This window comes from Miniopterus schreibersii (assembly GCF_964146895.1).
Source record: "Miniopterus schreibersii genome assembly, chromosome: 8".
Lineage (NCBI taxonomy): Eukaryota > Metazoa > Chordata > Mammalia > Chiroptera > Miniopteridae > Miniopterus > Miniopterus schreibersii.
Genome location: NC_138109.1, coordinates 468,823 through 480,631, shown reverse-complemented (window position 1 = coordinate 480,631; position 11,809 = coordinate 468,823). Strand labels below are relative to the sequence as shown.

Below are 11,809 nucleotides of genomic sequence, written 5' to 3'. Positions count from 1 at the left end.
AGCGCTCGGGCTCCTGGGGCCGCCGCAAGGCCTGCCGGGAGTTGTAGTCCGCAGCCCGCGGGCGCCGGGAGCGGGGGCGGGCTTAAGCCACAATTCCCAGGAGGCCCCGCGGCGGCGCTGACGCCGGCGGCTGCAGGGGGCGCTGCGGCCCAGGGGGCGGGCGGCGTGACGGAGGGCGCCCCGGCCCCGCGAAGATGGGGAGGCCTGTTTCGCGGGAAGAGCGGGGGCTCGAGCTTGGCTCTGCGTCGCCGTGGACGCCGGGCGCGTTTGCGTGGGACAGCGTGGGAGGCACGTCGTCAGAGGGCCGCGGACACCGGCAGCCTCACGGACCGTCAGCACGCTGGGGGCAGGGGCCGAGCTCCTGGCCGGATGCGCGCGGGGACACTGGCGGCCGGGGTCACCGAGGGCCGAGCACGCGCGGGGACGGACCTCCGCGCTAGGCGGCCGGAGCCCGAGCGTCCAATCCGGGCAGCGCGGGGGCGGGGCCTGGGCCGGAAGTGCGCCTGTGGGCGGGGCGGGCGCTCCGGGCTTCAGGGACGCGTCCCGTTGCCCAGGAGACGGAGGCCGCGGGGCCGGGGTCGTGCGTCTGGAGCGTCGCTGGCGGGCCCTCGGGGACGCTGGGATGGGGCGTGGTCGCCGCAACTCGTGTTTTACTGTCAGAGCAGCGCTAGGACGTGAGAATCACGGCCTCGCGTGTCCTCCGCAGCGGCAAATACTTTCAGCTCTTCCTGTGGCCGGAGCCTCCATGTTTCTAAACCAGAGGCTGCTGGATGGTTCTGTATTTAGACTAACGGGTAAGGTCAGTGAGAACTGGGTGTCCAGTCAACCCCGCCACCCGCGGGCCAAGGGCGTGACCGCGCCGCCGGGAGGGTTACGTCATCTGTCCCGCCGCATTTCCGCGGCTGCGCGCTGCTCCGTTACGGCGTGAAACCGTGCCTCCCTTCTTGCACAGTATTTTCTTTAGTCTCTTGAGTTAATACTTACCTAGTAGTATTCTTTTTTTCTCAGTATTTTTCTTTTTTAAAAATATATCTTTATTGATTTCAGAGAGAAGAAGGGAGAGGGAGAGAGAGATGGAAACGTCATTGACTGCCTCTTGCACGCCCCTAGCTGGGGATAGAGCCGGGAACCAGGGACCGGGAATGGAACAGTGACCTCCTGGATCCTAGGTTGATGCTCAGCCGCTGAGCCACGCCGGCTGGGCTTCTTAGCATTTTTTCTTATGCCTAGGGTTTTACTAACCCATACCTAATTTTTCCGCAAGGCTCTAACATCTTTATCATAGGCTTATTGATAACACTTTCCAAAGGCTAAGACACTTTTTTTTTCTTCTTAAATATTTTTTTTATTGATTTCAGAAAGAGGAAGGACAGGGAGAGAGATGGAGAAACATCGATGATGAGAGAAGTCATTTATCCACTGCTTCCTGCATGCCCCCTGCTGGGGATTGAGCCAGAAGCCCCAGGCATGTGCCCTGACCGGGAATCTAATTGTCACCACCTGGTTCATTGGTTGATGCTCAACCACTGAACCACGATGGCCGGGCAACACTTTATATTTAATTCCTGGAGACCTTTCTGCCAGAGCCCTCTGTCCTGTTCCAGTCCAGACTGATTGCTTTCAAAGCCTATGCACAGCTGTCATCTCAAGCTTTTCTCTGAGGTCATCCTTGTGACTCTCTGCCTTTCTCCTGGGTTGGAGTCCCTGTTTCCTGGAATATAAGCTGACCCCCTTCTTGGTTTCCTCTCTCATTTTGCTGAAGTCAGCCCTCTAGTAGCTTTCTGGGAAGGGTCCATGTCTGAAATGTGTTTGTTGTACTCTCACTCTGATTGATAGTTTGGCAGGGTATAGAATTCTAGGTTGGAAATACTTTTCCTTCAAGATTTTTCAACTCATCTTTTTTTCCTTCCAGCTCCCAGGACTGCAGTTGAAAACTCCAAAGCCATTCTAATGCCTGATGATTTGTGTGGGATGTTTGTTCCCTGTGAAATTGCTTAGGGTCTTCTCTTTATCCTCAGTGTTGTCAAGTGTCACCATGATGTACCTCAATGTGGACCTTTCTACCCATGGTCCTACACACACAGTTGTCCTCTGCATCGAAGAGGCTCATGTGCATCAGCTTGGGAGCTCTTTAAAGAACATTTCTCTTCCATTTCCTGTGTGCTCTTGATGGGATTTCTACTACTCAGTCTGATGGGACTTCTTGAACTAATCCTGTTGTTCACTTCTCCTTGTAGACATCCTTCAGTTTACCTTCCGTCTTCAGTTGATTTAAGTTCTGTGATATTTGATTTATAGTAAATATAGAGCCCTGACTGGGTGGCACCATTGGTTGAAGCACCGTCCTATACACCAAAAGGTTGAGGGTTCAGTTCCTGGTCAGGGCACATGCCTATGTTGCAGGGCAGATAACTAGATTCCCTATCGATATTTCTCACATCTGTCTCTCTCTTCCTTGTTCTTCTTCTCTCTCTAAAATCAATAAAAACATATCCTCAGGTGAGGATAAAAATATGCATATATAAATAAGTATATATTTGTTCTTCGACTCCAGTTTCCTGCACAGAGCTCCAAAAAACTCTTGAATTTCCTAAGTGAAAAGCGTCTTAAAGGTTATTTTTATATTCATAACAAGCCTTTTAACCCTTTGCGGTCATTTGTCTACTCTCAGCCACCAAAGCTTTTTTACTGTTCTGGTCGTATGTCTGCTCTCAGCCACCACAGCAAGGAACTGTATGAATCTTAACTCCATTCATGTATCAGTTCATAATTTCTCTGAAAGCTCTTAATTCCGACCAGTATGACACCCATGTCCAAATTTAATACGACTGCAAAGGGTTAAACCACAACTTGTGTTAATGAGGTGGCTTTTGAAAAGCCCCTAAGGATAGGGCCTGGTTGCCAGGGGAGCCAACCGAGCATTTGGAGGATTGGAACTCTCAGCCTCACCCCCTGACCTGCAGGCAGGGGAGAGGGACTGGAGATTTAGTTCAATCACCAACTGCTGATGATTTAATCATTTTTGCCTATGTAATGAAACCTCCATGAAACAACCAAAAAATAAAAGGTTTGGAGAGTTTCTGGGTTGGTGAACACGTGGAGATTTGGGGAGAGTGTTGTATCATTAGAGAGGTATATTGTGGCCATGTAGGTGAAACCATCGCCTTTTTCAAAAAGTCTGTAAATAGGTGTACTTTTTCCAAACGCTGCTCCAAGTTACTTAATATGGTTTATTTGTATTTTTATTTTCAAAATATGGTGTGTAGACTTCATACTTTATAGCATGAACTGTAAGTGTGCGTTCTCTTTCAGACACAATGTGCTTAAATTATCCTTGTGTCTACCGTGATGTCAATACAGCTCTTTAGCTCATTTTTTAAAATGTTTTTACTGATTTTAGTGAGACGGGAGGGAGTGGGGGAGAGAGAGAGGATCGGCTGCCTCCTGCACGCCCCTGAAACCCGGGCATGTGCCCTGACCGGGAATCCAGCCGCTGTCCCCCGGGTCCTAGGCCGATGCGCAGCCGCTGAGCCGGCCATGAGTACATCCTCAAAGGCAAGAGCCCTCGGACGTTTCTGAAGGGAAAGGGATGGGGGGGCCTGGCCCGCCCGTCGCAGCCCCGCACAGCAGTCCTCCGGGCGGCCGGCAGGTGGCGCTCGCCGTTCGCCGCAGCTGCGCGCCCGGGAGGCCACCTTGACGCCCAGGACGCAGGTCCCCGAGACCACACCAGGCACCTTGGGCATGTGCAGAAAGCGTGCGTTCGAGGGCAGTGTTTGCTGCAAAGTTTGTGATATCAAGACGCACAAAGCAAAGCTTGTCCACCCATAAGGTGCTGCCACACAATTTCCACGTGCCTCTCTAAGGCATGGAGAGCATGGGGTCCCCTTCCCCCGGCAGTGTCCCCGCTCCTCCAGCACTGTCACCTGCCCCTGCTCTGCTCACCACGGTGCTCCTACCCCTCAGGCAGAGCATCTGCAGTTGCCTCAGGCTTCCACTGGAACCGATGTGAGCAACTGGTATGGGGGGGGGGTCGGGTAGGGTCATGGGGTCCCTAGGTCACCATGAAGCTGGGGCAGGAGTCCGGACCCAGGGCCCTCTCTGCCTGAGGGGAAAGGAGGAGCCAGGGGCAGGGCCAGGGAAAGCCCCTCCCCAAGCCTTTACCCCCAAGCTAGGTGCAGAGGCCTGGAGGTCCTGCTCAGGGTCCCAACAAGCTGCACAAGCCTGGTGCTGGGGTCAGGCCCGCCAGGCCAGGTCAGGAGGTGTGCTGGTCCTGGGTGCGGGGACGTCTGACCCTTGGCTTCAGGCTCTGGTAGAGGCCTTGAGATCTGGTGCTGACCTGGAATCTGGGGGGAACTAGTGAGGCTGGGGGTGGGGTGGGGTGCTCCATGGCTTTCCAGAGCTAGGGGCCAATAGCTCAGGGAGCACCGCAGTCCACCGAGTCCTTCCTCTCCTTCCCCAGATGAGAACAGCACCCAGGGAGCGCTGCTCACCTCCCTGCCCGGGACACAGAGCGGCCCCTCAGCCAGGCGCATGCTCCCTGACCTGGCGCTCCTGCTTCGTGTCCACTCGGGGCTGGACAGGTGTCCTCTGGCCTTGGAGCACTAGGTCTAGGCAGGGATGAGACTGAGCAGCAAGGGCCTTGGGGCCCATCCTGAAGACAAGAGTGGGAGAAGGTGGGCCTGCGGAGGCGGGGCATTCCCGGTGCCCAGCCCCGACCCCCTCCCGGGACCATGGGGGGGGGGCACCCCAGGCGTTAATCAGAGCAGAGGGCGGTGCGCCCTGCAGCCGCCTCTTTCGCGAAGCGTGAAGAAAGCTTTCCCCAAACGACGCCTCGTTCGCGCCATTCCTGCTCTAAAGGGGCAGAAGCCCTGGCGCGAAGGAAAGTTTCCGTCCTCGCCTCCCTGTCACAGGTGGGTCCCTTACCTTGAGTCCCCACCGCGGGCCCGGGAGGGGGCAGCGCCACCGGGGCCCTGGGCGCTCCAGGTTGTGGCCTCCCCTCCCCGTCCAGAGGCACCGCGTCCCCGACTGGCCCGGCCTAAGCCCGTCGCGGGGCTGCCCTCGCGGCCACGACCCCGGGCCACGGCCCGCCCCAGCCCGTGGGAAAGCCCCGGAGGGCCTGGCTGGGGGCACGGAGGGGGCGGGCATCCGAGGGGCGATCACGCGGCGAGGAACCCAGGGTGCGCCGAGCTCGCCACTCCCGCGCGGCCCGGGTCGGGAGTCCCCGGGGCTCCCGCCCGCCTCTCCGGAGATCCGCGCTCCAGGGGCCGGAGGGCCGCGGCCCGGAGAGGGTTAAGGGGGGCGGGGCATGGGGCGGCCCCGCCTCCGCCGCCGCGCCGGGTCCGAGCGCGCACCGGGCGCGGGGGCGGGTCGGAGCGGGCGGCGGCGAAGGGCGCGGTGCACCGGGCGAGCGCGGGGAGCGGCGGCGGCGGCGCGGCCCGCGGAACCCTCCGCCTGCGCCCGTGCGCCCGCGAGCCCGCGCCCCGCCGCGCCCGGCCCCGCGGCAGGATGCGCGCCCCGCCGCCTCCGCCTCCGCTGCCGCTGCTGCTGCTGCTGCTGGCCGCCTGCGCGCCGCCGCCCTGCGCCGCGGCCGCCCCGACGCCCCCAGGCTGGGAGCCGGCGGCCGACGCGCCCTGGTGCCCCTACAAGGTGCTGCCCGAGGACGCCGAGGCGGGCGGCGCGCGCCTGTGCTTCCGCAGCCCCGCGCGCGGCTTCCGCTGCCAGGAGCCGGGCTGCCGGGCGCACCGCTCGGCCGGCCCCCTGCTGCGCGCCAGCGTCCTGCGCAACCGCAGCGTGCTGCTGCAGTGGCGCCTGCCGCCGGCCGACGCGCGCCGCGTGCGCGCCTTCGCGCTCAACTGCTCGTGGCGCGGCGCGTACACGCGCTTCCCGTGCGAGCGCGTGCTGCTGGGCGCCTCCTGCCGCGACTACCTGCTGCCCGACGTGCACGAGGGCGTCCGCTACCGGCTGTGCCTGCAGCTGCTGCCGCCGCGCGCCGAGCCCGCCGCCGCCGAGCCCGGGGGCCCCGCCGAGTGCGTGGAGTTCGTGGCCGAGCCGGCCGGCATGCGGGAGATCGTCGTGGCCATGACGGCGGTGGGCGGCTCCATCTGCGTCATGCTCGTGGTCATCTGCCTGCTCGTGGCCTACATCACCGAGAACCTCATGCACCCGGCCTTCGGGCGCCCGGGCCTGCGCCGGCAGCCCTGAGGACGGAGACGCCCGCCCGCCCGTGCCCGCCGACGAGCGCGATGGCCTCCGGCCCGCCCTGCCCTCCTGGTTCCTGCCCCGGCCTTAGGGTTTCCGCGCAGGTCCTGCCGGAGATGGAGAGGACGCCGGCCGCAGGGCCTTGGAGTCATCGCACGACTTTACCAGCCAGCCATCCGCTTCCCAGATTCCGGTTCGGGACTGGCCCCTGGGCCTGGGCAGGGGTGCCAGCCGCGTCCAGGGCTCATCCTGCTCTCCAGAGGCCTTGACAGGGGCCGCCAGGACCTGGAGCCCCTTCTAGCAAGAGCCATTGGCACCCCCGGCCGTCACCCTGCACCTCCAGGCTGTCTTCATCGCTAGGTCACTGTGCGCTTGCCGCTCGAGGCGCCCCTGGAGCTTGTCCTCTCCACCCCGCCCCAGTGGGCTTAGGTTAGCCTTGTGCCTTAGTATCTCCAGCCCACTGCAGGAGCCAGCCACCCCGTCCCGTGCAGTCCAAGGGGACCTGTGTGTGCCTGGGCCCGAGTCCCCTGGGTGCCCCCTTCAAGCTTTGCAGGAGCCTCTGTAAACAGCATTCCATGGTGCGTCCCTAGTGGGTGTTGGACAGGTTGGGCGCCGAGATGTAGTTCAGCAGGCGGGGCCTGGCATCCAGCTGCTGGAGGGGTGAGTGTCCTTTGACCTTGGGGGAAGCTGGCAGTTCTCCAGGGCTGGGAGCCCCCCTTTTTCGTTTTGCAGTGCTGCCTCTGATGAGGACTTTGTGTGGTGAGTGGGGGCAGGTGGCTGGGAAGAGGGGGTCCGGTCTGAAAGGCAGTGTTGGGTCTGGAGGGCAGAATAGATGCCAGCCTTGCCTAGCTGGACCAAGCCTCAACCACAGCATGGCCTCCTCCTGTGCTGGGGGCAGGGAGCCCAGGATCGGCCAGTGATGCTGCTGCCCACACCCCCACTGTGGACAGAAGGCTGGTCTGGCCCCTCTCCGGACAGACCTGAGCCCCCTAGCTGAGGCTTCTTCCTGTGTTGACCATCTGGCGATGCCTGGCACCGGGAGGGGCGCGACATGCCAGTTCTCCATGAGCCCCCCGACTGTGACCACCCTGGACCTGGCACTGCTGGAGTCACTGTGGCTAACCCTCCTCACCCTTCCCCTCACCCCAGTGGCCACCAGCAACCCCAGGCCCTGGCTGGTGCCCCCGCAGCAGCGCCCACTCCCTACCTCTGTCTTCGCTCTGCCCACCCCTGGCGTGGCGCTGGTCAGGTGTGAGCCTGGCGCCAGTGTCTAAATGTCCATCGTTCTTAGACTAAAACCACTGCCTTGTGTGCTTATTTGGGAGGTGGGGGGAAGGGTGCAGGGGGAGGGGGAAGAAATGGGCCCCTTTCTCCTCAGCTCCTTCAAGCTCCCAGAGTGGCAGCCCAGAGGCTGGCCCTGGACCCTTTGGCTGGTCAGGTTTGGCCAGCCCCAGGCTGGGTGCCCTTGAAGCAGGGATAGGCAGGCTGTCCCACTGCAGGCCTGCCCACCCTCAGACTTGGGAAAACATCTCCTGTTGGGGGGTGCGGAGCAGCACCTGCTGCAGTTAGAAACAGCCATCTGAGGGTGAACCAGTTGAGCTGTGACAAGCAGCAATTAGGTGGCTCCAGGGTGGACCCCCTCCCTGGCTTGCCCCCCGCCATGCAGTGCTAGAGCTGGGGGCGGGTGCAGAGGGTAAACCTGGGGCTCCTGTGTGTGTGACACCGACTAGCTCACCACCCACCCTCCCTCTGGGCCCTCCCCCACCCGGTCTGTCCTTGAGATCCTGGAGCTGCTGTGACCCTGAGGAGCAAAACCAGCCAGAAAGGGGGGCAAGGTCTGGAGTGACTCATCCTTGGGGGGGGCAGGGTTCCACTTCCAGCAGCCAGATGGAGAGCCTCTGTCCCAGGCCACCTGTGAAGGGCACTCAAGTGTCTTCCACAGGGTGCAGGTGGGAGCCCCTGGCAGCCCTGGTCTGAGGCTCCCTGGTGCCCATCCTCTAGCTCCTGGGTGCTGGGGCCACGTGGCTCCCTGATGTCTGCTCTCCTGCCCTCCTTCCCCTCTCCTGGCCTTCCACCTGATTTGGGGCCCTGGTTATGGGCTTGAGCTCATACCAGCTAGAGCCACAGACATATCTGCCGGTGGAGAGTCTGGTCACCCTGACATGCAGCCTTCTCCAGAGATGGGATTTCAGGGCTCAGTTCCAGAGGCTTCTTAGAGGCCCAGAGTCCAGCCACCTGCCCAGCATGGTCCAGCAGGTGAGCCTGGCCTGGGAGATGGCCTGCACCTGGTCGCCAGCTGAGCACTTGTGCTTTTGAGCTCAGTCATCTCCACGAACCGCTCCTCCCCCAGGGGCCCCACCATCCTCCCAGGGGTGCAAGGGACACCCAGGCTCCTCCCCCCAGCCCCTCTGGTCCACCTTGTCTAGATCCCTCCATCCTTCCTGCTGGAGGAGCCTCCCTGCCGCCTTCTCCCTCTCTGATCATGGCCTCTGCTCTTCTCTGGCCACTCCCACTTCAGACTGTGCTGCTGGTGACATGCTGCTCACCTGTGAACCTCTGGGCTTCCCTGTGCCCTGGAGGTGGATCCAGGTGCCTCCAGGTACCTGGTCTGTGGTGGAGGCTTCCCCTGCCTCACTGGTGCCTGAAGACACTGAAGCTTTTTTCTCTTTTTAGCATTTTTTTTAAAAAAAAACATGTCTTTATTGATTTCAGAGAGGAAGGGAGAGGGAGAGAGACATCAATGATGAGAGAGTCATTGATGGGCTGCCTCCTGCAAGCCCACTACTGGGGATTGAGCCCCCAACTGACTGGGAATCGAACCATGAACACCAGCTTCATAGGTCAATGCTCAACCACTGAGCAACACCGGCCGGGCTGAAGCTTATTTTCTGACACAGAAATAACTGCTGGGATTAGAAACCCTGAAGGGCTGTGCTGCCTTTCAGTGCCTCCATTTGCTCATCTGTAAGGTGGAGACAGGAACAGGACCTGGTTCACAGGCCGGCAGAGAGGCTTCCTGAAGACAGCCACTGGAATCATTGCTGCTGTCCATGTGGCCACGTGAAGTACCCCTCCAGGCCAGTACTCCATGGCTTTGTCTCCAGCCACCTGCTCGAGCTCCGGGCTGTGGCCCTTGAAATTCCCACTACGATGGCGTCTGTGTGCAAAATAGAGCTCCCAGCCACCTGCTCACCCCCAAACCCGATCCACTGCACGTGTTCCTCACCAACCGGATGACCCACTGATGGCCAGCTCTGGGGCCCCAGCAGTGACACCAGGATGCAGGATGTAGACCTGCCTGCCCCTCTCCACAGCTGCTCCCCCCCCATAGCCACTGGATCCCCTGGTTCAGCCCAATGGGCTGGGCTCTGGGCACACTGGGGAGCCAGTCGGGCCTCAAAGGAGAAGCCAGTTCCATCAGTGCTGGGCCCGTGAGGATCTCACATTCCCAGTTGCTGCTAAGCTAGGGGTGGGAGGGCTGGGGGACACACAGCACAGCAGGAAGGGTCAAGAGCAAGTAGAGGAAGAGTTCCTGAAGGAGGGGTGGGGCTGACGTTTCCCCGATCTCAGGACTGGGGGTGGGGGGTGGTCAGGGCTGTTGGATTTGGTCTTCACGGGCAGAGGGGAGCTGTTGGAAACCCTGGCCTGGAGAACAAGTGGTTGGGCCACTTCAGCCTGAGCCTCCTGGGTCCCTGAATTCGGCCAGTATTGTCCTTTCCTTCTTAGTGGCCAGGGCAGTGGGCATTCCCCCATTTCTCATGAACACCGGGCTGCATTCAGTTCTCTAGCTCTCTTGGCTGTGTAGCAGAAACCCAATTTTACTTGAATTTGTTCTTTCCTAATTACGGAGAGGTTGGGCATCGCTTACTGCTCTCATTAGTCATCTAACGTCCCCTGGGACAAACTGCTTGCTCAGGTGTTCTGTGTATTTTCCCATTGCTATGACTTTTTCCTCTTGATTTTCAAGAATTCCATGAACATCCTGGGGTCAGCACCGCCCAAGGATGCCGTCAATGGTCTTCTCTCTGGAGTGTCTCCTGTCTGTCCTATCGGCATCCTTCTCATAAAGGCACCACTCACGGGATCAGGGCCCACTCTAATGAATTATGAACTCAACTTGATGACATCTGTAAAGACCCTTATTTCCAAAAAAGGTCACGGTCACCGGTACCAGGTTTGGACATCAACAAAACCTTTTGGTGAACCCAACACAATCCCCAGCAGACACACGTCGTCGTGGGCACTGAGGACTTGAAACGTGGCTGGTGAAACTGCATTTTAAATCTTAATTGTTTAACTTAGGCAGCCACATATGCTCAGTGGCACCGTGTCAAACACAGTTCTAGACACGTACGTCTGACTGCTTTAGACGTTTGTACGTGTGCTGCCAACATGGCCAATAGTGTCTTTTATTGAAAAGAAATCTTTACCTTTTTAAAAATATATATCTTTATTGATTTCAGAGAGAGGAAGGAAGAGGGAGACAGATAGAAACATCAGTGATGAGAGTTTTATTGGCTTTGATTTTACTGCTCATGTTTATGGCTTTAATCTATCTAGAGGGCATCTCTGTACATGGTGTAAGGTAGGGATCCAACTTTCCTATCCACACCACTGAACCAATTTTTCCAAGCCAGTCAGCAGAAACCATCCATTTCCAGCATGTGGACATGACTGCTCCAGCTTACTGCCTGGAGAGCTTCCAGGATGAACAGCAAGGGGGGGGGGGGGGCTCAGGCAGAACCCACTAGCACCCTGAGCTGAAGGGATGAATCTGGGAGGCTCAGATGGGCAGAGTTTGAAGGTCAGAACAGTGAAGAAAGTGTGGTGACCTAGAGCTTAAAGTCAGCAGCTGGCTCCTAGGTGGCTCATCTAGGGTACGAGCAAGTTTATTTGCCAAATTAACCAACTTAGAGATTTCCCATTCAATCCTGGTCCTTATAACTAACCTGGAAAGGCCTTAGTTCAGCCTTTAATAAACCCAGAGGTAAAGGCTACTTGAGTGAAGTCAACATCTGGGGGCAGACGAGAATTTCCCTTCAAATAAAGTTATTTATAAGTCACAGATATATCTGACTTTTGGGAGCAAGTCTGAATTTTGCTCTAATCAACAGCCTCTGGGAAGGCTGCAGTAATTGCTCAGTGGTGATCTTTGGCAAGTTTTCTAGCATTTTGCCAAAAATCCCTGTCAGGACGTTCCCATCCAGCAAGTCTCATCCAGAGCCAAGCCTGCCTTCGTGGACAAGCAAACACAGCTGACATAAAGCAGAGAACCCAGGCTGGTAGGTTTGAATAACCATGTCCAACACTTCAGCAAATCTGTGAGGATCCTCACTCACCTTAGGGAAGCCCCTAACTATGGCTCAAAAGTCGGCATTAGTCCAGGGAACGTATGATACTCGGGGTTTTTTAGGATCCTCAGAGGCCTTAACTTTAAAGGGTCCAGTACTGAAAAGTTCAGAGGGAGTGAGAGAAGGTTCACATGGGGACCACACCAGAGGTGGAGGGTGAGCCAGAGGCAAGGAAGCTGGAGGGCTCCAGAGGTGGAGCCTGAGAAAATGGGAGTCCAGAGGGAAGGCAAGCCAGCACCAGAGGCCACAAACAGGCGGCT

The 11,809-nt window shown here is 58.6% G+C and overlaps 1 protein-coding gene and 1 long non-coding RNA gene across 2 annotated transcripts; one reads left to right on the top strand and one right to left on the bottom strand.

Annotated features, from left to right (window-relative positions):
* Positions 1–3,638: 3,638 nt before the first annotated feature.
* Positions 3,639–5,189, bottom strand: LOC308560716. Its single transcript, XR_013999373.1, has 3 exons — positions 4,491–5,189; positions 4,162–4,336; positions 3,639–4,013 (listed from the first exon to the last, which is right to left on the bottom strand). It is a non-coding gene; the product is annotated as an uncharacterized lncRNA (long non-coding RNA).
* Positions 5,190–5,474: 285 nt separating this feature from the next.
* On the top strand, positions 5,475–7,490 carry FNDC10 (fibronectin type III domain containing 10). Its single transcript, XM_081144828.1, has one exon. It carries the CDS (start codon positions 5,506–5,508, stop codon positions 6,199–6,201), a length of 696 nt encoding a protein of 231 aa, XP_081000954.1. The 5' UTR covers positions 5,475–5,505; the 3' UTR covers positions 6,202–7,490.
* The last annotated feature ends 4,319 nt before the right edge of the window (positions 7,491–11,809 follow it).

Coding starts and splice junctions, on each gene's coding strand:
- FNDC10 (XM_081144828.1), top strand. CDS start 5,506: ATGCGCGCCCCGCCGCCTCCGCCTCCGCTGCCGCTGCTGCTGCTGCTG.